The following is a 24363-nucleotide window of genomic DNA, read 5'->3' as shown; positions in this document are numbered from 1 at the left end:
TACTACTGAGCCTAAGAAAATGGAATAATTTTTCTCTCTCTCTTTGTATGCAATAGGTCCAATGATTGTTGCAAATATTAAGGAGAAAATCAAGATTGTTTTTAAGAACAAGGCTAGTAGGCCTTATTCTATACATGCACATGGAGTGAAAACAGACAACTCTACCGTTGCAGAAACCAAGCCAGGTAATTACAACTCAGCATATTGTAATAAATAGAGAGATGCTTGAATTGAAGGAGGTTAATATTAAAAAAGGTTTAACTGCAGGAGAGGCTCCTGCCTGGTTAAACAACAACCAGAGAGCCAGCCACTGTTATTCAGTGGCAATACCAGTTAAGTGCCACTGAATATCACTGATAACCAGCAATCCCCTAACCTGCTTGGTTAAGGTCAGACCAGGACTGGGAGCAGAGTTAGGGTGGAGCAGCAACGTAGCTGGTTAACAGAGATATTTAGTCCAGTAATCAGCTAAAGTTAGGATAGCAAAATAGCAGTCCTAACTTTATTTGCCAAGTTAACTGAGCATCAGTCTGAATATTTTTTGGTGTCTGATTAACTTCCGTGTCAATAGATATGCTGGGAGCTGTACGTGCCCAGCATTGACTATACAGGCAGTGGTGTAGCGAGGCTGAGAAGCGCCCTTCCGCAGCCTCGTCTCTACCCCTGCTCCTTCCCCAATTCTGCCTGCCAAGCGCACTCTCCCCCTTCCCTTCCCATGTACCTCTAGTTGAAGTTATCGCTCGCTGCGGTCAATGTGCTCCTCACAACCCCATCAGCTCGCCTTCTGACATCACTTCCTATGCATGGCACCCGGAAGAGATGTCAGCAGGAGAGCCCATAAGGTCGTGAAGAGCACATTGTTGACCACTGTGAACAACTTCACCTAGAGGTATGGGGGAAGGGGGGGAGGCAGTGCATGCATGGATGGGAAGAGGCAGGGGGCCAGAAAGGAGGGGTGACTCTGCACTCACCAACATGGCCCAGGGTGGATCTTCCCCCTCACTAAGCCACTGTATACAGGGTTAGATCAGCCCACAGTTGAAAGAAGCTTATAAGCCACTTACCACTATGGGTTCAATATTACCCTTAAGCTTTCTTATTCCTCGTACTGGGAAACTCTAGCTTTAGGTCTGTTTGGCCCCCCATCATTACATGTATTAGCTTGTATGCTATCGCTCTGTAAACTACTTCAATATTTTTACAATTGATCTATGAACTCATAGATCCCCAAATGTGTAATTCAGCAAGGCATAGTGCGCTCTGATCCTGCAGTGATAGAAGGAGAAGAAAATAACTCATGGACCAAAATTAATTATGGCGAAATAATTTTTAAGAAGAATTGATAACTTATGAAACAAAAAAACTGAAACTTGAGTCATCTGTAAATTGTCACTCAAGCCAAGTTTGTGCAGAAAATAGTTGATGGAAGCACCGATTAATGAAGCTTGTCTCCAATCCCCATATGGCTCTGGCCTTTCTTTTTTCAGCTCTATTCTCGATTTTATACTCTGCAAGCACCAATGGGAAGAGGGAAGACCAGTTTTTAATTAATGAAGTAATCACTTTTACTGCTTTAGAAAAAAATACATCCATTCTGTTGCAAGAGCTTGTCTCAAGTACTTGCACTGAGAAAGGGCATGGGAGAGCTAACTGGTTACTACAGTGTTAATCAGAAGCTATTATTGCCTCTTAATAGGAGGGGGTAAGGGCTCCTATGTTAACTTTTATGGAGTGTTTTGACCCTGAGGCAGGCGTATTGTCACCGAAACACAGTGCCATGTCGAGTCTCCTGTTATAATTGAAGATTTGCATTCTCCTGCCTTTTTGAAAGCCCCTTGTTCAGCCCTACTTTCTTACATCGATTTCCTTGTTGTGGGCTTTCTTCTTTGGACTTTTTTTCTGGTCGTTTTAGGAGGGCCATAATAGTTTATGTTGCAGGAATGTGTAGTTATCTTTTATATTATTTGTCTTTAAATTACGTTTTCTGTGTTTTATTCTTACTTTAATTGCTTTTTTTTTTTTATGTATGCACACCATCTTGAATGATTCTCATTCATAGATGGTAAATAAATAAGCAAAGAAACAAACAAAAAACAGGCAGCCAGAGCAGCCCTTAAATACATTTAGTACATTTGACCCATTATTTGAAAACTTCAGAGAAATGTACATTCTTACCACAATTGTTTGATTTGTCCAGGAGCCACACAAATCTATACTTGGAAAATCCCCAACAGATCAGGTCCTGGGGAAGGTGACAGCAGCTGCATCACTTGGGTGTATTATTCCACAGTGGACCAAGTTAAGGTAAACCGTTACATACATATTGTAACATTCCTCTGCTATAAGTTCCTTCAAGCACACTCCTGTCACCATTCACCTTCACCTCCTCTACTATGTTCACCTCTTTGATGTTCTGAAAAACAATCAATCTAATTCAATAAACCTGAAACCTTTATTGACAAATCAGTAAACAGTTTTTATGTATAAATAATTTTTATTTTCAAAAAGAAAATCCAGCCTACAAATACAATCAACCATGGGATACAACCAAATACAACCAGGATAGAAATGATACAGATCCCCCCCTCCCCCTCCAGAACCAGATTCAAAGCAAAAACCACAATGTAGTAGACTTGGACTCAGCCCACTGCCAAGGAAGGAAACCTCAATCTCCACATTCCCCCCCGAAACCACATACCAGAAGAGAAGAAAAGAAGAGAGAAAAAAGAAGGAGAAAAAAAAGGGAATAAGTAGTGAAATAAACGAAAAATAAGGAAATAAATTGTCCTCTCATGCACCCAGGATCCCCCGTGCCCACCGATCACCAGAGCACTGGTTTGGAGCAAGGTTAGAAGGAGTTCAAAATGTCACTCCGGACTCTCGGGGACAAAGACTGAATATAGGGATCCCAAATTTGGAGAAATTGACTCTTTCGCTGAGGACTAAAAAATGGCTGCCCTCCATTCCATCAGCAACAGAGCATGCAAGCGGTTTCTCCAGGAAGTAAACAGTTTTTAACGCCTCAGTCTTGCTATAATACAAATCCCAAACAATATCCATTTTGCCAACACAGTCCATTTTTTTGCAACAAGCTCATAAATTGATATGGAAGAGACACAATCACTTGCTCAAATAAAATTCATGGACACAGGTTCTATAGTGGGAAAAACTATAGCACAAGCAACATCATTACAGCAGAAAAGCTGCTTTCAAAAGGGGCCTGTGTGTTAAACCTGTAAACATTTTTGCAGGTTATCTGTTTCTGTGAAATTTACCTAGGACATGCAAATGAGTTTTGCTCAGTTACATCATTAATTAAATTGTATATGAAAATGGTCACATTTTGCCACAGTCAAGAGCTTTAAATGTTCCGGATAGTAAGTGATGATTATTTTTAAGATGTTCTTTTACACAGGGGTACTGAAAATTAAAGGGCATTTCAGTTCTTATCAGAGGTCTCCTAAACCCCTGTCCCCGGGGAGAATGTCATAAAAAGCATATACATGCCTATATAGATCTTTATAAGTATGTGCATACTGGGTCTGATTTTGCAAAGGTTGCCAAACATTAAGCACCAGCAGGTGCCTAGATTGTGCCTACCAGCTCCTAATGTGTTTTGATTGGTTTTAAGTGGTGCAATAATTGGTTATGCCATTAAAATTTTTTTTTTTTAAAACACATTAAAAAAATTTAGGCAACTCTAGGCACCCTCCAGAACTGGTGCCTGAGTCCATGGTCTCTAGCAACACCTAGTGCCAACAAAGTCCTGAAGTAGGCATATTTAGGGGTGGTGACAAGCTTCAGCATCACTAGGCACCACTAGCCATGATTCTACAAGGTCCCTAGACACCAGAAATGTAGGCCTGTAACGTCCTGGCCTACTTTTTGGGTGCTTAGGGTCCTTGCTAGCTGCGATTGTCTGTGATGGACAATCGCAGCTAGCAAGGCTAGCTGCCAGCTGCCACTTATAGAATCGGACCCACTCGCTCTTACCCTCCATGCCATGATAAAATTACCCCCACATTAGCAGATTGGCCCCATTACGGTCAATGGGGCTTGTGTTAAATAACGTGCATTAACAAGTTAACAAATCTAGCTTTAAATTTTAAGGCCCCTTGAGCAAGGAACTACAACTATACCTGACTGTAATATACTGTACCTTTTGGAAGCTAAATCCAATTTTACTTTTTTGTGATTGAACTTCAACTCTATGCAGTGATGTTATTATATAAGAACAAATGAAGTGACATGCTAGCTCAAAACCAGTGTCCTCCCCCCACAAGCCCATTAACCTGTCCCCAATAGCAGCCAGTCCATATTACTTGGAAATACCAAACAAAACCGCATGGCCAGGCCCATTCTTTGTTGCTGAATCACAGAAGTAAAAAGATCTGCAATTTTGGGGTTGATACATTGAAACAACCATGTTGATGACGCTGGAGGACCTTTCCAGACTAGCACAAAACCGATTTCTTTTTAGATCTGCAATTCATCAAGTTGCTAGGATTCAAGCACGAGTCAAAGGCACCTAACAACAACCTAATACATATTCATAGATCCATGCCCTAGAAATATGTTCAACCCTTTTCAAATGCTGCTATATTTCTAGCCTTAATCACATTATCTAGCAAATTCTACTTTGTTGCACATAGCACATGTCTCTGCTTGGCTTCAATTCTCAGGTGTTCACAGTAGAAGCACTGATGAGAGTTTAGAACTATTATGAGGGGGTGCTGAAAAGTTCTCAGCCCAACCAACTTCCTAAATTGAATGCTATTTTGCCAAGTGCAATTTGCAGAATTATAATGCTATGTTTTGACATTGTTTCAGATCATTGCTTGAACCATGTCAACAAGAAGTGTGGAATTTTCAAGTGTAGAACTCAGAGCCATCATGAGGTTCCTATTCCTGCAGAAGAAAACTCCAAAGGAAACGCATGATGCCAACTTTGAGCGACAAATGCCCATCATACTCCCAAGTGAAGTAGTGTGCAAACTTTTAGTGTGGAGATTGAGACTGAAGATGCAGCAAGGTCTGGGAGGCCTCAAACGGTGTCAGCTCCTGAAATTGTTGACCATGCCCAGGACCTGATTTGGGCAGATCAGCGACTATAAGCTAGAACAATTGCTGAGACACTACAGATATGCAGAGAATGTGTTGGGTATATAATCTATGAACAGCCAGGTATACAGAAGCTATCAGCAAAGTAGGCGCCAAAATATTTGAATGCTGACAAGAAGCATCATTGAGTGCACACTTCCAAGTTTATTTTGTAGCATTTTCAGTGAGCTGGAGCCAACTTTTTTGAACTGATGAAACATGGTTACACTATTATGATCCTGAGAAAAAAAAACAACAGTCCATGCAGTGTAGCACTTGGGTTCTCCAAGGCCAAAAAAATTCAAGACTCAAGTTAGCAGGAAAGGTCATGGTCATTGTGTTTTGGGATGTACCGATTTAAAGGAGGCATTGAAACAAAAAAAAGGAGAGGGAAGCTGTGGAAAATTCTCTTTTTGTAAGACAATGTATCTGCTCACAAGGCTAGCAAAACAATGGATGTTTTCATGCAGTAGGGGTTTCAGTGCATAGACCATCCACCTACTATTTTCTCTTTCCAAACCTTAAAAAGAGGTTGAAAGGGCAACAATTTTCAAGTGATTCAGAGGTGATTGCAGCAGCAAAGCAGTATTTCAGTAACCAGATATCAAAGTATTTTTAGAAGGATTACAGAAATTTCAGACATGAGGTGCTGTATTGAACTTAGGGTGAATATATGGAATAACTTGTTTCATGGCTCCACAGCATTCCCTTCTTGATTGGGCTGAGAACTTTGTATTTTACTCATTAATAAATATTTCACTAGATAACAAATCCTTTGTAACACAAGGATCTTAGACTTGTATTTCTTTGTGTTTTCAGGATACCTTCAGTGGATTGATAGGGCCTCTTATCATCTGTCAGAAAAACCTCTTACTGCAGCAGCCTAGGAAGATTTGGTTTGCCCTACTTTTCATGATATTTGATGAGAATATGTCCTGGTATTTGGATGAAAATATTAAAACCTATTCTGATCATCCAGATCAAGTAAACAAGGAGGATGCGGAGTTTATCGAGAGCAACCTAATGCACGGTATTGATCTTAATGTTAGTTTTGGGTTGGATAGAATGGCTGCCATGTTATCCCATGTTCATGCATAAAAATGAAAGTTAAATAACAAAAAATAAATTGATATTTTGTTGTATTGGACCAACCCCATACATTTCTTAACTTCTGAAAGCCAACATTTCCTCTTCCTTGGAGAACAAATTGTGATTCTCCTAATTTGAAAATTCTTGAATTCATTTAGTTCTTTCATTTCTCAAAAGCATTTATTGAAAAGTTAATTATAAAATGGAACTGTCCAAAAAGTTTTGGTTAAGAATACTGTACCACAAGTATTTCATTTTTCCTTTGCAGGTATTAATGGAAGACTGTATGGGAACTTACAAGGTTGTGTCATGCATGTGGGAGATGAAGTAAACTGGTACCTCATTGGCATGGGGAATGAAGTAGATATACACACAGTCCATTTCCATTCGCACAGCTTTGAGTACAAGGTAATGGTCTTATTTCATTTAACTTGTTAATAAACACGATCGATTCACATTATTATGACCACTGCCTACCTCTGACATCAGGGACACACAGCCAATAACAAATGCACCTGTCGCATACAAACTTTGTGGTATATGAGGAGGGATGTCAACAAGTTGCCAATATAGCAACCGTGGCTGTCCTGGGAGGAAAAAAGTGTGATTTTATCAGACATTGAAAAAGGCATGATCATCAGCTACCAGGGGAAGGGCGGCAGAATTTTGGAAATGGTGAAGTTTGCAAACTGTTCACGGGCTTCTATAGTTAAAGTATACCGTGGGTGGACGAATGGAACCTTTGATGACCCAACATAGTAACTGTGGGGCAGCACGAGTCATTGATGCGAGGTGAATGTCGGCTGAGCAGGTTAGTGTGGGGTGATTGGCACGCTACTATGGAGCAACTCACCATCCAAATGAACCAGGGGGTTTCCAGATGTGTGTCCAAAATGACTTTGCAGCGAACTCTGTTGCGAATGGGGCTCCAGAGCAGAGAGTGGGTGACTGCACCCATGCTCATGAGGGTTCACAAAAAAAATGGCTGCAATTTGTACAGAAGTACCGACATTGGACTTGCACTGACTGGCAGAGGGTTGCCTTCTCCGATGAGTCATGTTTTGAGCTCCATCAAATGGATGGACTTCAGAGTGTCAGGTGTGAAACTGCCAAAAACAAAAAACCCAACAACTATTATTGGACTTACACAAGCTGGTGGTGGCAGCATTATGGGCTGGAAAATGTTTTCTTGGTATGGTTTGGGTCCCTTGATACATCTGGAAGGCACTCTCAAGCTGATATGGGTATCTCTTCATCCTTGCCAATCAAGTCTCTGTCCTTGCCAATCAAGTACACCTGTATATGCCGACAGTCTTCCCTATGGACGATGGAATCTTTCAGCAAGGCAATGCAATGTCATACCACCAGAATTGTTCACGCATGGTTCACACAGCATGACCAAGACTTCCAGCTACTTCCCTGGCCTCCAAATTCCCCAGACCTTAACCCAATCGAGCACATTTGGGACAACTTTGATTGACAATTTTGATGATTGGCTCCACCACCATGCACCCATCAGCAACTGTCAGATAATCTGCAGGGCTCCACCTACCTCTAGCAACCATCCAGCATCTTACTGAGTCACTCCCATGGTATCTGACTGCCATTCATGCTGCCAGAGTAGGTTATTCTGGATATTAGCAGGTGGTCATAACAATGCGAATTGACCAAGTATTTTACACCTTTTTAAACAGATGATGATCTGAGAATGAATTCTTCAAAACAACTTGATATTGATTAGCTTCATAAATTGTAAACCATTTATTAATATAATCACATTCAGTTATTCAAATACTATTTAGCCCTACATTATATTTGTATATGTCTTGTCTTATTCGCTATAGACAAGCTGGAGAAAGCAACCACATATAGGTAGCATCATCACCTGACAGCACGTGTTGGTGGTTGGCTCTAAGCAGCTTTCTGGGCATGCGCAAAGGACTCTTCCTAGAGGCTACAGCCACCTTTTTCACCCTAGGTGTCATCTATGTTTTCTGCCTTCAACATCTACAATGTTAGTCATACTTTTAAGATATCTATGAATTTAACCTCTCTTGCACATGGCATAAGACAAAAACTAAAACAGGCTTCAAGGGCTGCCTTTAATGCTCTAAAAAAATATGTAATCAGATTTTCAGCACATTTGTCCACAAGGTCTCCAGCTGCAGTAAATATACAGTATCTCTGAGGGCCAGTCACAGCCATATACTTCAGGAGTTTCAGTCTGCTACGACTGAAAGTCCTACCTCCTCCACAGGCGTGGCGCATATACTCTTCATATAAGAATTCCCCCTATTCATTGGCTCAGAGCAGTAGTTCCCAAACCCTGTCCTGGGGGACCCCCAGCCAGTCGGGTTTTCAAGATATCCCTAATGAATATGCATGAGAGAGATTTGCATACCTGTCGCTTCCATTATATGCATATCTCTCTCATGCATATTCATTAGGGATATCTTGAAAACCCGACTGGCTGGGGGTCCCCCAGGATAGGGTTTGGGAACCACTGGCTCAGAGCATCTCTAATGATCTCAGTGTGCCACAGTGATCTTCATCTAATTTGGATGCCTCTGGAACATGCTTTATCTGTACCAAAACAAACCCTCTCTCTCCTTCAGTGTTGTGCAATGCTTAAGATGTCGGTGTGCCCTCCTGCCACTGCACACAGAAGGATGGCACTAATCATGGTGCTGCTCCCTGCTCCACCTTGGCGTTGCCTGGGATCAGGCCCATCCCAATAGTATCAGCCAATGGTAGAGAAAGCCAGTGCCACTCTGAAAACCCTCACCGCACCACCTAGCCGAGAGTCTCTTCCAGCTCTAGCCCCAGAACAGGAGCAGTGGGCACAACATAGCTCCCACTGTGCACAAAAGCATATGGGCAGCCCCTGCCCATACACAAAGAGGAACAGACCACAACACTGCTCTAGATGCTGCAGGAACACCTCTGCTCATCACCAACTAGAGAAACGCAGACAAATTGACCATGGAGATAATCTTCCACACCTTCCTTCTCCTCCATCTGCTCTTATTCCCCAGAAACAGGAGAAAGGTGGACAGTGGCGTACCTAGGGTATGTGGCACCCGGGGCCCATCATTTTTTGACACCCCCCCCCCCCCTCATGGAAAAATTTTTTTTTTTTTTTTTTTTTTGCAATAACCATGAAATGGAATAAATGGTCAGAATAGAAACAGGCAGTGAAAATTTTCTTTTATTGAACCTCATTTATGTAACCATTATTCCAAACATAACATAACATAAATTATGTCGGAATTGTCATGACATCAGAAGTACATATGGAGTAGTTGCAGGTGATGCTTGGGACAGTTCTGATTATGTTAGTTTGGTTTTATGTGTTTTTTGAATAGAAGGGTTTTTATTTCTTTTTTTAAGGTTTTGTAGTTTGTGGTCGAGGTCAATAGGTTGTAGAGTTGGGGGTCAAGTGTTGCAGCTCGAATGGCTAGGAGGTTGTCGAACAGTTTTTTTCTTTTGACGTTTTTGGTTGGAGGGTGTGTGAATGGTGCGTGAGTTCTCCTATGTCTGTTTGAAGTGGATTGAATTATTTAGCTGAAGAAATTAGTTACCCCCCCATTCCACACACATTAATTCTCTTCCATTTTTGTTCCCATTATAAAAAAACACTGATAAGTTCCCAGGAAAAAAATACATTAAAATAAGAAGTGAAAACAAAGGCCCCTACAGATGAGAACATAACATAAGAATAGCCTAACTGGGTCACACCAATGGTCCATCATGCCCAGTAGCCCATTCTCATGGTAGCCAATAGTGCTGCCCGATTCAGAGAAAAATATTTCATTCGATTCGATTCACCCTGTTGAATCGATTTTTCGATTAGATTCACTGTTAATGACACCGCTTTTTAAGTTTAAACAAAGTATAACAATAAATTTCACAACAACAATAAATTTCACAAAGTACTTAAAAAAAAAAAATCACATTTTTCCATTAAAGCAGTTCTGGAGACATTTGCTTGAACAGTCTTTTTTCCCAGTCCATAAGCAAGCAATATGAAAAAGATTTCCTTAATTATCTACTCAAACATTTTTGCTATTTACTTTCATTGTACCTAGACTATTATTCAGTAGAAAAAATTTAGTTTGTTCAATCAAGCAGAACATTCACTCATAGAAGTCCAATGTCCACACAGGATTTGATTGAACAAACCATATTTTTTCTACTGAATAATAGTTTAGGTATACTGAATAGCAAAAATGTTAAAGCCACACAGAAAAGCAGTAAAAGTCAATAGGTTCTCCAAGTGGGAACAACCTGATGTCTCAGCACTTGAGGAAAAGACCACGTAATAATGTTTATAAGATAAATCATATAAATGATTATACTGAAGCAGGGTGTCCTCAGCGTGAGAGGTAAGCGAGAGGAGAGAATTCTCCAGTGCTTTACACAATAAGGCTCCTCTGCCTGCAGTGCACACCATCATAGGACACCTCAGGTGTGCTCAAATTAATCAATGTGATAAATTAAACAGTGATAAACAATTGGTCAATCACAAGAGTGCAAGATCAAACAGGTTGTTCCCACTCAGAGAACCTATTGACTTTACTGCTTTTCTGTGTGATTAGATAATTAAGCAAATTTCTGATAGCCTACAGAACTGATTCTCACCTTCCATTCCCAGCCCCCAAGACTTACCAGACCCCCCCTGCCGATGCATTTACTTACTGCCTGAACTGGATATTAAATCGTGGGGAAGAGAGGAGAAATGCGGGGAAAGAGCCAGCCAAAACTAGTATTTGTTGCTGCTGAGTGCACCAATCCAGGGCAAGCAGACGCTTCCCCCATGTCTTAATAACAGACAATGGACTTTTCCTCCAGGAATTTGTCCAAACCTTTCTTAAAACCAGCTACGCTATCTACTTTTAACATAACTTCTGGCCACTTCATTTTTAAGCTTAGATCTTTCCTTCCAAACAGAGACCTTGCTAGATGTCAAATACAGCACAAGGTAACTTCACATGGACTTAACTGTGCAGGAAATGAATCTCCTCATACACCCACCATATAGTGCAAAAATGTGCAAAGGTCTGTTTTTTTCTTTCGATCACTACATAGCCTAATGCCACACAAGCAGCGCTGTTACAAACATATTCTGAAGGTCAATGCTAAGGTTGACAAAGTTTCCTTCCTTGGACCAGAAGGAGATACTGACAAACCACTGGAAGAGATTCTAAAACAACTACCCAGAAATAACACCCAAAGACCCACTCAGTGTGTGAACCAGTTGAGTGGAGTGGACTAACTGGGGGTGGAAATGGGCCCAGAGTTTGCTCAGCAGAATTTCCCAGACTACCTCTTCCTCTCAACACACTGACATGCTACCACCACCACCAACACTAGGAACACCTCACCGAGTATGCCAGCAATGCTTATAAACTTTATAAAACACATTATTATATTTTCTTATAAAGCATATATTTTAACTGAACTCAGCCTTGCCATTCACAAAAATAGAAAAGTTCCCATTTCAAGCTGTCTCATGTACACTTTTCAAATCTAACATATTGTAATCACAAAACAGAAAATAAAATTATTTTTTCTACCTTTTGTTCTCTGATCAATATTCAAATCTTGTTGGTCCCAGGCTCTTGTTGTCTTGCTTGCCAGGGTCTCCTTTCTCCGTGCTAACCATCCGTCTGCCATCTCTGTTCTCCCCTTCCGTTTCCCTTCCCTCTCCCGGAGATCTGGCATCTTTCCTTTTTTTTGTCTCCATCCACAGATTCACCTTTTCTCAACTCCCCACCACCCCAGGATCCACCATCTCTCCCTTTCTGTTCCCAACTATCCTCCTATCCAGTATCTCTATCCCCCCTCCACACCATCCCCTGTTTCCAAGTTCTCTCCCTTTCTGTTCCTTCCCTCCCTAAATCCCATTATGCACCATCTCTCTCCCACTCCTCTGTTTTTAGACCCATTATTTCTAACCCCCAAAGTCTGGCATATGCACGTATCTTTGAACCCCCCCTTCCCTCTCTCCCTCTGTGTACTTTTACACCAGGACCCCCCCTCCCCCGAAGGTCTGTCCCCCCTCAGAAGGGCTACACCCCACCCCTGAAGACCTGCACCCCCCGAAGGACTTTACCTCCCACCCGAAGGTCTGTCCCCCTCTGAACGCCTAAACCCCACCCCTGAAGGCCTGCACCCTCCCCGAAGGATTGTACCCCCCACCCGAAGGTCTGTCCCCCCCTGAAGGCCTGCACCCATCCCGAAGGCCTGCACCCACCCCGAATGCCTGCACCCACCCCGAAGGCCTGCACCCACCCCGAAGGCCTGCACCCCCGAAGGCCTGTCCACCCCCCTTGAAGGCCTGACCCCCCCTTGAAGGCCTGCCTGCTTGTCCCCCCTTGAAGGCCTATCCCCCCTTAAAGGTCTGCCTGTCCCACCCCCTTGTAGGCCTGTCCCCCCTTAAAGGTCTGCCTGTCCCACCCCCTTGTAGGCCTGTCCCCCCCTTGAAGGCCTGACCCCCCCTTGAAGGCCTGCCTGCTTGTCCCCCCCTTGAAGGTTGGCACCCCCCCAAAGGCCTGTCCCACCCCCTTGTAGGCCTGTCCCCCCCTTGAAGGCCTGCCTGCTTGTCCCCCCTTGAAGGCCTGTCCCCCCCCCTTGAAGGCCTGCACCCCCCCTTGAAGGTTGGCACCCCCCCAAAGGCCTGCACCCCCTTGAAGGCCTGTCCCCCCCTTGAAGGCCTGCCTGCCTGTCCCCCCCTTGAAGGCCTGCACCCCCTTGAAGGTCTGCACCCCCCCCCCGAAGGCCTGTCCCCCCACTTGAAGGCCTGCCTGCCTGTCCCCCCCTTGAAGGCCTGCACCCCCTTGAAGGTCGGCACCCCCCCTGAAGGCCTGCACCCCCCCTGAAGGCCTGTCCCCCCTTGAAGGCCTGTCCCCCCCCCTTGTAGGCCTGCACCCCCTTGTAGGCCTGTCCCCCCCCCTTGTAGGCCTGTCCCCCCCTTGAAGGCCTGCCTGCCTGTCCCCCCCTTGAAGGCCTGCACCCCCTTGAAGGTCTGCACCCCCCCCCGAAGACCTGCACCCCCCCTTGAAGGCCTGCCTGCCTGCCTGTCACCCCCCCCCCCCCTTGAAAGTCTGCCTGCCCGCCCGCCCCACCCTGAAGGCCTGATGCCCCGACCCACCCCGAAGGACCATTCGCCCCTCTGGCCTCCCCGCACTACCTATGAAGCAGCCGCAGCAGGATCGCGACGTCAGCTATCTTTGCGCTGCTTAGGAGCTGCTTCCTGCGCCGGGCTACCTTAAGCTACTGCCCCCCCCACGCCCGAAGGACCGCTCGCCCCACTGACCTTCCAGCACACCTATGAAGCAGCCCGCAGCAGGATCGCGACGTCAGCAATCCCTCAGCTGCTTGGGCGCTGCTTCCTGCGCCGCGGTCCCGCCCCCTCCTCTGACGTCAGAGGAGGGACGGGACCGCGGCGCAGGAAGCAGCGCCCAAGCAGCTGAGGGATTGCTGACGTCGCGATCCTGCTGCGGGCTGCTTCATAGGTGTGCTGGAAGGTCAGTGGGGCGAGCGGTCCTTCGGGCGTGGGGGGGGACTGAGCGGCAAGGCCGGGAACACCCCCTCAGGGCTGGTACCCGGGGCGGCCCGCCCCCCCCGCCCCCCCCTAGGTACGCCACTGAAGGTGGATAACAAAACCATCATGAACTTACACACTTATTCAAAATATTCCACTATGGCTGTGTCACAGGAACACACCATGTCCATCTGATGTTGATGCAACCTCATAATGCCAGCCCATCATTCAAATCCACCCAGAGGGAAGTCTTAACACAAGTGACATCTAGTGTCTGGATTTAGCAAAGCGATGCAAATAAAAGGAAAAAGGCCTGGATCATTGTCAAAAAGGTTTTCATACCAGATGCCAACTCTGGTTACAAATGAGATGGACAATGAAAGAATAGGATGAAACTGCTGTGTCAAAAATATAGTACTTAGATAATTATCATTTTAATATTTACATCTGTAGTAATAATGCCATTCTACAGCAGATACTTTAAATACTGTTATAACACAACTTTTTGTACCTTTAAGGAATTAAAGAGCCAAAATACTTTGCTTAGTTAAGAATCTGATTTTTTTTTTTTTTTTCTCTAGAGAACTGGAGCTTTTAGGTCAGATGTGTTTGACCTTTTCCCTGGGACATCCCAAACTTTAGAAATGTCTGCTAAGTACCCTGGAACTTGGTTACTCCACTGTCACGTGACTGACCACATACACGCTGGAATGGAAACCACCTTTACTGTACTGGAGAAAGAAGGTAAGCCCAGGAAGCAAGCCTGGCTGAGGTGGCACCATAAGGATAGGCCACTATAACAGGAAAGTGCATATACCATTCCTACATTCACTTCATCGGCTCAGGGAAAAAGGCCTCAGAATCGGAGCCTATGCACAGTCTTATCATAAGCTGAAATAGCGTAGTTTTTATTGCACTTTCTTGTTATAGTGGACTATACTAGATTATGGTATATTGAATATTTATGCCACTTGGCTGGGTTAATTTCAAACCATAAGGATAGGGACAGGTCCAGACAGACTGCAGTAATAGTGCAGTAATAGTAGTAGCAGACACAATAGCCCTTTCCATTTCCTCTATAAATATCTATCAATGTTATGAAGTATCCATGGCTGTGCTTTTATTATAGCATAAAGCTTCAAAGGCAACAGAAATTGGTGTTCTGATGCTATGAGCTAGATCAGTGGTCTCAAACTCAAACCCTTTGAAGGGCCACATTTTGGATTTGTAGGTACTTGGAGGTAGGCAGGAAAAAAAGTTAATGTCTTATTAAAGAAATGACAATTTTGCATGAGGTAAAGCTCTTTATAGTTTATAAATCTGCCCCCCCCCCCCCAAAGGCCTGCATGTTCCCCTCTTCTTTGCAGCATCCTCGAGCTTCTCCCCTGGCCTCCCGGTCTTAGTTTCAGCTAATTACCATGCCTGCAAAGAGGATCACCGGTGCTGTAACATTCCTTGCAGGCTGCCATAGGCCTCTGCATGTTCCCTCTGCCGCGGTCCTGCTCCTCTAACGTCAGGGGCAGGATCGCAGCAGAGGGAACATGATGCTGAGGATCGCTACAGCACTGGCAATCCTCTCTGCATGCTACTGTAATTATCTGAAGGTAAGAGCTGGAGGCCAGGGGGGAAGTCGGAGGACGCTGCAAAGAGCGGGCAGCACTAGTACAGACTGCGGGCCGCAAAATAGTACCTGGAGGGCCGCATGTGGCCCCCGGGCCGCGAGTTTGAGACCACTGAGCTAGATGTACTCTGCATTTATCCCATAGACACAAAATTAAATAAGTCTGGCCATTATGGAATTTGAGTACAATTCAGTCAATCAATAAACACAGTATATGAAGAGCTGCTGCTGCCGCCGGTATGTCTGTTTAAAACTGCTGTTGAAGCCTAAGTAAACCAACAGTGCCAGTTTTAATAGTAAGGTTGGGGGGAGGGGGAAAGAGTGTAGGGCATGCTAATATCAACCTCATGATGAAACAGCTAACAATCCTGAAGGGGTGGGGGCCCTGGGCTGGGACTACGCTGTAATTGCTGTGCACTGTCATTTGTGGAATTAGTATGGATGGATATAACATTACCTCAAAAGGAGGTGTTAAATGCACCCATGTTGTGAATGAACTTAATCCCTGTTCACCATAAGGAAGTTCTCTGTTCTTTTTGGGGATGTGTTTCTTACTGTGTGATATTCCCGCTGGCTGTTACATATCCCTTTCCGCCTTTAGCATCCCATTTCCCACCTAGACACCCTATGCAAAATGCAGCTTTAGAATAGGCTTTCATAAATATCTCTAACAGAGCACATTCTTCCGCACAAATTAATTTACATCTGGTCTGAAGGTATACATGTATTTATATATGCATTATATTAAATATGTGCGCACATTGGAATTCATTGCTCTGCTCAAAGTACATGCATGGAAATGCCCACATGCAATTTTGTTGGCATGTGGATTTGTACACATGTATACAGCCAGTGGCATAGCTGGAGGGGCGGGAACCCAGGATGGAGCACCCCTCTCCTCCGGGCAGCTCAGGGGTGCTGAAGCAGTCATGGGTCTGCGGTTAGCCAACATGCAGCTGTCAGCTCTGCTAGTGCCCCGCACTGGAATAGGACATCAGAGGGGGCAGAGGCTGGTGGAGTTGACAACAGAGCATAGGTGGACTGCAGTCCCGCAAACACTCCAGCAACCCTGAGGACTGCCCCCCCCAAACCCCCACTGGACAAAGCCGCACAATTTGAAAGGAGCCATTTTCTGTGTGTAAAATATGTTTCACACTGAACATCTCACACGGAAAATGCTTTATTACCCCCATACTGTAAAATTTTGAACGGCTCAAGCTATGACAGAGCTGAAAGGAGTTATAATGCATACAAGGGGTAGTTACTAAGCTGTGGTAAGATAACACATTTTAGTGCAGCAATATGTACTGTGGAGGTCACTAAACTATAGCAGTTCCTTAGTAAATATAAATTTGAATTGCTTCAGCCAGAACAGGATGCACTCCTGGCTGCAGCAACACAGATAAAGGGTTCCAAGATAAGCCTCACATTCTCTGAAAGAACCTGGGGTGGGGCAGTTAAGTTGCCACAAACCCATCCCTGACACCCCCCACCCACCAGCCCAGTACATAGACTAAACCGCACGAGACACTCGCGTGCAAACATTGCCAGGGAGACAATTGTGCGCTGGATTTAAACACAATTTTAAAGCACTCTAAGGGGGGATGGGAGACCCCCCCACTTTACTTAGAACGGTTGGTGCGCCCTTTGGGGGGGGGGGTGAGAACCCCACTAAAATTATAGAGGAAACAGCATTTTCCTTTCTTTTTTAGGCAAAACTTAGTTTCCGCTGTAATGGGAGGTTTTCCATCCCTCCACGGGAATGCCAACAGTTCTAAGTAAAGTAACCCCCCCTCCCGCTTGGAGCACTTTAAAATAGTGTTTTAATCCAGCGCGCTGACGTCCTGCGCGTGATTGTCTGCCTGGCATTGTCCGCACGTGATTGTCTTGCGCAGTTTTGACTCATCATTTCCAGCCCTCCACTCACTGGTACCACCACACCTGATCTTCTCATTACATACCTAGGATTTCCAGATGATGGGCAGGAACGATCCTCAGTTATTCCTGCCTATCATCAGTTATCTGCTGGATTCAAAATGGTACTGTCAGCTCCTAGAAATATAGGCTCACAATATTATTCTACGGCACGGGTAGGCAATTCCGGTACTCGAGAGCCACAGGCAGGTCAGGTTTTCAGGATATCCACAATAAATACACATGAGATAGATTTGCATCTCAAGGAGGCAGTGCATGCAAATCCATCTTAAATATATATATTCATTGTGGATATCTTGAAAACCTGACCTGCCTGTGGCTCTCGAGGACCAGAATTGCCTACCCCTGCTCTAGCGGTAAAGCTGCCCAATAAGGGCACATACATGGGCAAATCCTGGGAGTATCCCCAAGAGGTAATGCAGAAGCTCTGCAATTTCTACATGGGAAATTAGGGAAAATACTGCACTTTAGTAAAAGCCTCAGAATATGACATCTAAAATTGTATTTGTATTATTTTTAAAGAAAAATGTAGACATTTTAAACTAATAATTACAAATTTTTCCCTATGTAGAAAAAAAACCAACAATTCTTCAAAAAGTTTTGTCACATCTGCATATAGGACAGCTTAAGGTGAAAAAACTGAGGTAGCAGTGGACGACATCGATCACACTCTTGTTTCCAGAACACCAGAAGGTCCACACAGCTCTAAATATATGTGATGCGCTGTTAACACCTTGCCCCAAGTGACCACAAACAAATGTTTAAGAAATGCATATTCTATCGTAGCAGTAGAAAACTACTGTAAATTTTTTAGACAGCTTAAGAAAAATAAATATGAAATGTTTAATATACTTTTGGTTATGATTTCTTCCCAAATCACAACTATGATAAAGTGAAAAGTAGGTGATTCATACTATACAGACCACGTGAAATCTTAGAAACCACTTTACAAAGCCGCACAGTCAAGTGCCTCAAGGCAAATGATCTGATGCCCAAACGGAGTGAATGGGTGTCAGATCATTTGCCGTGAGGCACTTGACTGTGTGGCTTTGTAAAAGGGGGCCTAAGTCCTACAGAAATGGAGGTGTTCACATAACTAGAGTCTAACATATTCAGCTCTTAAGTGACTAGGTTTACCACATAAAAAAGTCTGTCCTATTTCTATGTGGTAACCCATGGCCATTTAAGTGATGAATTTCAACTTAAATGGTTATGTCTTAGCCCGCTTAAAAACAACTGGATATTCAAAGCAGAAGCCTGCACAGGTCCCAAGTTTGAATATCTGGAAATAATGCTCACCGCCCGATGGCTGAATATTGACCCCAGAAATTCCTGGATAAGGAGAAATCTAGCAGATAGTTGCACTCCACAAATGGCAGCCAGCATGTCGGTTTGTCAGTGTAGAATGAATGGTTCAGATTGTCTTTGATTGCCGTCATCTACTGATTTAGTCTAAGCTGCAGGAAAACCCTGGCCTTAGCAAACATTAGTAAAACATATAAAGTATCTGTTAAAGGCACTACAGAAATAAATAACAGTAATAGCTGGTTATGACCCAAATTCATTACTATTTAGAAGATAATGTACGAGGATGGCAGAATCAACTTTTTCTCAGTGGATGGATTTATTTACCAAACAATATTCAGCTTGGCCATCAGCAACTTCTGTTTTCTTTCCTGCCTAACAGCAGCTGCACCGCAACACTGTACCTGAAGATGAGATAACGGCAGCTTTCTTAGCTGCCCCGTAGGTTTACTAATGAATGAATGCAGCATAAATGTTGTCAGGAAACTCCTTGGTTATGGGTTTCTGTTTTTTTTTAAAGGCACTGGCGTCATCTTGCCTCATGTCATTTGTGCAATTCCACCATCTGGAACAGGGGTAGGCAATTCCGGTCCTCGAGAACCAGAGCCAGGCCAGGTTTTGAGGATATCCACAATGAATATGTATGAGATGGATTTGCATGCACTGCCTCCTTGAGATGCAAATCTATCTCATGCGTATTTATTGTGGATATCCTGAAAACCTGACCTAGCTCCGGCTTTCGAGGACTGGAATTGCCTACCCCTGATCTAGAAGATGTATTCCACCTTCACATTTATTTTAAAGATTATGCAGTTTTTCAGCTGGACAACTTCAGCTTTTGTCCTTCAAGTCACAGATTTTTTCCGACTTTGGTGTAAAAGATAAGGCAGGAAGAAGGTGGCACTCCCATCCTCTGGTAACACATTCAAGAAATCCTTTAAGTCAAGTTCCATGCTAACAACTGACAAGGTATCTGGTTACAGAAAGAAGAGGACAGTTATAGTTAAAACTTGTGGATACATACTCTTAATTACAACATAACTCAGGCTTCCCTCTCTTTCATAGTTGAACTAATTTACATTTGTTATAAACTAAATTTATTCTGGATTTTATAAGAAAAATATTTGTTATAGAAGTCTAACACTTCTAACAGTAGAATCTAGTTTGATGAAAAACTCACAATGAAATTGATTAAAAAGAGATTAACACCGGGTAATATATACGCTCTATTTCTGAGGCCTTTTCCCACCTGAAAAAAGCAGTTAATCCTGAGGTGTTTGGTTCTTCCTCCAATGGATTAGTAGGTATATTTATCAAATCACATTGTTAGTTCCATGGTACGTGAACTGAGTTTTTTGCTGTTTGCCCTATCTGTAGAGGATCATACTTCGGTCTGGCGTCATTGCGTCTTTCTGCATGAAACGGGAAGCAGATGATTGGAAGTGCTGGCAGGCAGCGTACTGCTGCTGGGAGCTCTGGGAAAATCTCAGAGATGTGGCAGTCGTAAACGGCAGAATCACCCGGAGCCACAAACACTTAGAGCGACCAAAACCTCTAAGGAATCTGGGTCTGCTATCAGGCAGGGACATGTGGAGATGGTCCACTACAGAATTCATGAGGTCTTCCAGTCCCTTACCAAACCAAAACTGCTCCTTAAAGGAAAGTTTAGCCAAAAGGAGCCTTGTAAGTGGAATGAGCAACTCATTGCAGATCCAGAGCATCCAGCAAGTAAAAATGGAGTACGCTGGCACTTTAGCCAGTACTCACATAAGAAGCCAAAAGAAGAAGAGGATGAAGCTCTACAGCCTCAGGCTCCAGGAGCAGGTTTGCTAGGAATCCTGAGCCAATCAGGGCCTTGCATTCTGGGATAAAGAGGGGAGGAGCCTTTGGTATCTGAGCCAATCAGGGTCTTACATCACATGGTGCACCGGGGCGGGAAGGCCCGCCATTTTGGACAGGCAAGCCTCAGAGTAGGAGTGACTGAGCATCAACTTCCTTGAAAGATACAAGGGGGGCTTTGGTGGAACTCCACTGGAAGGAGGGAGTGGGCATCCCTCCTACCTTTTTTTTTTTTGGGGGGGAAGGGGGAGGGAAAGGGATGATTAGGGGCCACAGGGTGAACTTTCGGTGGCAGGAGGGAGTGGGCATTCCTCCTGCTATTTTTTTCTTGTGGGGGGGAGGGCACAGCAGGAGGGAATGGGCATCCCTCTTGCCGATTTTTGCTAGTGGAGGAGGGGGCTGATTCCCGGTGCTGCATTCATCAGTGGTCATCAGGTAGGGTTGTCATCGGTGGGGGGAGGGGAGGATTAATGGGGCAGATATTGTGTGTGTGTGTGTGTGTGTGTGTGTGTGTGTGTGTGTAACACACATAGCATCTGTGCCCACAAAAAAAAAAAAAAAAAGTTTCCTGCCCCGAACAGTCAAATAGCAGGAGGCTGCTTTTGGGGCTCTCCCTACCAGCTCTGCACATGTGTGAGAGTCACTCTCACAGCAATCAATCGAACCGGAGAGTTGGGGATTACGACAAACCTCCATGTGAATCATTTGCATGCAAACTTTTTAGTGCATAAATAGCTCTTTTTGAATCAGCCTCTTTAGTGCATCTAGCCCTCAATTTTCAGGATTACCACACAATGGGATTGCATGTGGTATTTTACATACAATGGGTTTCCAATGTACACAGATCTATTTCATGCATATTCATTGCGGCAATTCTGAAAAATGACTGGCTAGGCCTGCCTCCAGGAGATGATTTAGAAGCAATATCCTAGTCAATCTCTTCTAAAATGGATTTATAGTCTACGTCTGAACATAGAAAGGTTAAGGGCTTAATGAAGATCTGACTGTGAATTACCAACATGATCAGAATATGCAGTAAAGTGCTAATGACTGTGTTAGAGAGCTTATTCTGTTCTTGGCAGAATTCATGTATTTAAGAAACTATATCTACCACAGAAAGAAAAAATTAAAAAGAAAAAAAAAAAAGCAGAAATTTTTAAACTAATTTTTAGTATATAAATAAGAGTAATTAAACAATCCATACTGTGTCTCATTACAACACATTTTTTTGCTCATGGCAAGCAAAGGTATTATTTTAGAATATGGTGCTTGAGGAAAAGGATGTATAACTCTTGTGGAAGCATAATCTTAATGGTGAGACCCTGGTTATTACAGTATGCTTTATCTGCAATGTCCTTCATGATGAAAGAGATAAGTTACAGGAGAAGCATTCTGCACTTACTACAACTGTGAAATACTCTACCTCTCAGGGCTGAGATGAGTATGCGATTTTCACTTCCACCATGTCGGATTCGGCTACATAATTCAGGTAGCAACTTGGTCCACCACAGGATCTAACGCAACAGAGTGAAAAGTACACAAAACCCCCCACAGAATGTCAAAATTTTAATTCTTAAAAGCAAGGCCTAATATACTATGAGAATCCTGAATTTTGTTCAGTTTCAACATTTTGCTTGCATCAGTGTTGGATATCTTACCGGTATGGACCCAGAACAACTTAAACCATTATTTTCATTTTAAAACTGTTATGCTGAAATATTTTACCTTGGATTGGGATCCTATTCATCATTCAGGTATTTCTCACTTGGTACAGATTAGTGGGGGGGGGGGGGGGGGGAATTTATCACAGGACACTAAGCGAGTTAGCATGCGCTAACTGCTAAAGACGCCTATAGGAATATAATGGTTGTCATAAGCGGTTAGCTTCATAATCCAAGACTACATATAAACATCTCCACAGTTTGGTGGAGGGGTACAGGGCCAAGGAAACAGACTCTAGGCATGCTGAGGACTGTCTTTCTCTTCAATTCTGAGGGGAGTGTTTAGTGCAATCTTGGATTGGGAGCCACCCATCCCTGACCAACAGTAAATACCTCGAGGATGAATAGGGTTAGGATTGAGATACATAAATCACTATTACTTCTATTATTAAAGTAATATTTGTAAAGGGAGGTCTACCATGACAACTTTGGTGATAAACTCGAGTCCACCAGAAAAGTAACACTTTCACATATAACCTAGCATTTGGATTCTGAAAATCTCACTGCTGCACCTATTTGTCCTCTACTGTACCCAGAAAACAGACATATCAAAGATGAGCATCAAGGTGAAATTTCACAGTTTAACCTTTTCAGTCTCCATGTTAAATGCTCTTCACCACAGACCCAAAAAAAGGAACTCAAATAGGAAACACACCTGATTGGCGTCCTTCAGCTCGTGACTGGCATATGAGATAACAGCTTCAGGGCATTGGTCCAAAAGTTTGTTGATGGCCTTCTCATACTCTCCCAGGCGTGTGACACAAAGAACACTCACACTAAGGGAAGCAATACAGTTTTCTTCCAGTGGCTCCAAAAAAGGAAGTACTGAAGTAATGTCAAATGAGGGGCCACATAAAAGAGACTGAAAAGGAAAGCAGGAGAGTCATTGGTTATCCAGATGGAAATCCAAGTCAACAAATACAAAGATGTTTTATTCAGTACATGCACAAAATATATACAACTGTCAAAATAATAACTGGGAAGGACTTGTCGATCAGTTGTCTTCAAATGTATAGACACACAGTTATTAGTGTCAGGGGGTTAAGAGGATGAGGTAACTGTATATCTCTTCTAAATTGTGATATATGTTGGAACTTTGGTTGAAAGGAAAGTGTTATTATTACTACAATAGTGTATATGGTTGTTATGAAGCAAGATTTTAATGCTTTTGTATTTTGAAATACTTTAATAAATATTTTTTTTTTAAAAAAAGGATGAGGTAACTGTGATGTTAGTAGAGGGTGTGGTTTAAAGTTTTTGCCATTAATAAAGAGTTGTAAGGGAAAATGGAAGTTATTACTGATAAGGAAATGGAGTTTAATTAATGCAAAATCTACCAAAAAACAAGACTGGATATTTTATCATATTTGTAGAAAAGGAGAGGTTCGATTGTTTGGGGATTACCTGTAGATACAGGTTTGTTCAATCACTTAGTCCATCAGGGCCTTCTTGGGTTAATGGACCAAGGAAAAGGTACAGAGATGGAGGAGGAGTTTTGATTTTTCAATAAAAGCTGCAGTTTCAACAGTGCCTGTCGTGACAGTGTCAAGGGGTTATGATAGGCAAGACTTTGGGAATCTTTTTGTTGTACCGAGCACCTAGAAATAAGGGTGATTCTGAGGTAATGATTTGATTATGGAGGCTGTTTTGTTGTCCCCAAATTTATTGGTGCCAGTGATTTTCATCTGGAGCAAGGGATGAACAGGATGTTTATTGATTTTGTTAAACAGATAGTTTTTAGTTTAGGTTTTCATCAGTGTACTGCAAAGGCTATTCATGCTGTGGGAGAGGGGAATTTGGATTTGATTTTTTTGTAACGTCTTTGGAAACTGCAGTTATGTGGGATTGAAATTATTATTTAGTTGTATATCCAGTCTCTTGGTCTGATCATTTTGTAAATATTTTTGGGGCGATAGGGATTCTTAAGAGAGATGTAAGGTGGATTATAATGGCTTATATTTGTACTAAAGTTTCCCCAACAATTTTATTTTTTAACAAATGCTGCAGCTATGGTTAGAGTATGAGCAAGATGTTTTGAGTGAAGAAATGATTGTAGAGTTGAATCACCACCAATCAGTTCTTTTAATTTCTATAGATCTCTCGGCTGCCTTCGATACGATCGACCATGAACTTTTATTAAACAGGCTCCAATCTATTGGCATCACAGACCAGGTTTTATCTTGGTTTCAATCTTATTTCTCCGACCG

At 43.2% G+C, this 24363-nt stretch overlaps 2 protein-coding genes and 1 long non-coding RNA gene across 4 annotated transcripts in view; 1 reads left to right on the top strand and 2 right to left on the bottom strand.

Annotated features, from left to right (window-relative positions):
- Window positions 1–817, bottom strand: part of LOC117366461 — a 33463-nt gene extending 32646 nt beyond the window's left edge. The window contains exon 1 of the long non-coding RNA XR_004540583.1: window positions 722–817. This is a non-coding gene — a long non-coding RNA (uncharacterized LOC117366461). The remainder of the gene's footprint in view (window positions 1–721) is intronic.
- Window positions 1–18138, top strand: part of CP (ceruloplasmin) — a 96679-nt gene extending 78541 nt beyond the window's left edge. The window contains exons 14-19 of the mRNA XM_033957793.1: window positions 57–185; window positions 2198–2304; window positions 5920–6130; window positions 6458–6597; window positions 14317–14479; window positions 17863–18138. Coding sequence (XP_033813684.1) covers window positions 57–185; window positions 2198–2304; window positions 5920–6130; window positions 6458–6597; window positions 14317–14479; window positions 17863–17939 — 827 coding nt within the window. The 3' untranslated portion in view covers window positions 17940–18138. The remainder of the gene's footprint in view (window positions 1–56; window positions 186–2197; window positions 2305–5919; window positions 6131–6457; window positions 6598–14316; window positions 14480–17862) is intronic.
- Window positions 18139–18891: 753 nt separating this feature from the next.
- HPS3 (HPS3 biogenesis of lysosomal organelles complex 2 subunit 1) overlaps window positions 18892–24363 on the bottom strand; it is a 48199-nt gene continuing 42727 nt past the window's right edge. The window contains exons 15-17 of one of the 2 annotated variants that reach the window (XM_033957794.1): window positions 22812–23018; window positions 21859–21949; window positions 18892–19569 (exon numbers count right to left, since the gene is read on the bottom strand). In XM_033957794.1, coding sequence (XP_033813685.1) covers window positions 19442–19569; window positions 21859–21949; window positions 22812–23018 — 426 coding nt within the window. In that variant the 3' untranslated portion in view covers window positions 18892–19441. The remainder of the gene's footprint in view (window positions 19570–21858; window positions 21950–22811; window positions 23019–24363) is intronic. The other variant, XM_033957795.1, reaches the window with a different exon arrangement.

Source organism: Geotrypetes seraphini, chromosome 9 (genome assembly GCF_902459505.1).
Source record: "Geotrypetes seraphini chromosome 9, aGeoSer1.1, whole genome shotgun sequence".
Taxonomy (NCBI): Eukaryota; Metazoa; Chordata; class Amphibia; order Gymnophiona; family Dermophiidae; genus Geotrypetes; species Geotrypetes seraphini.
This window is presented reverse-complemented; position numbering and strand designations above follow the sequence as displayed.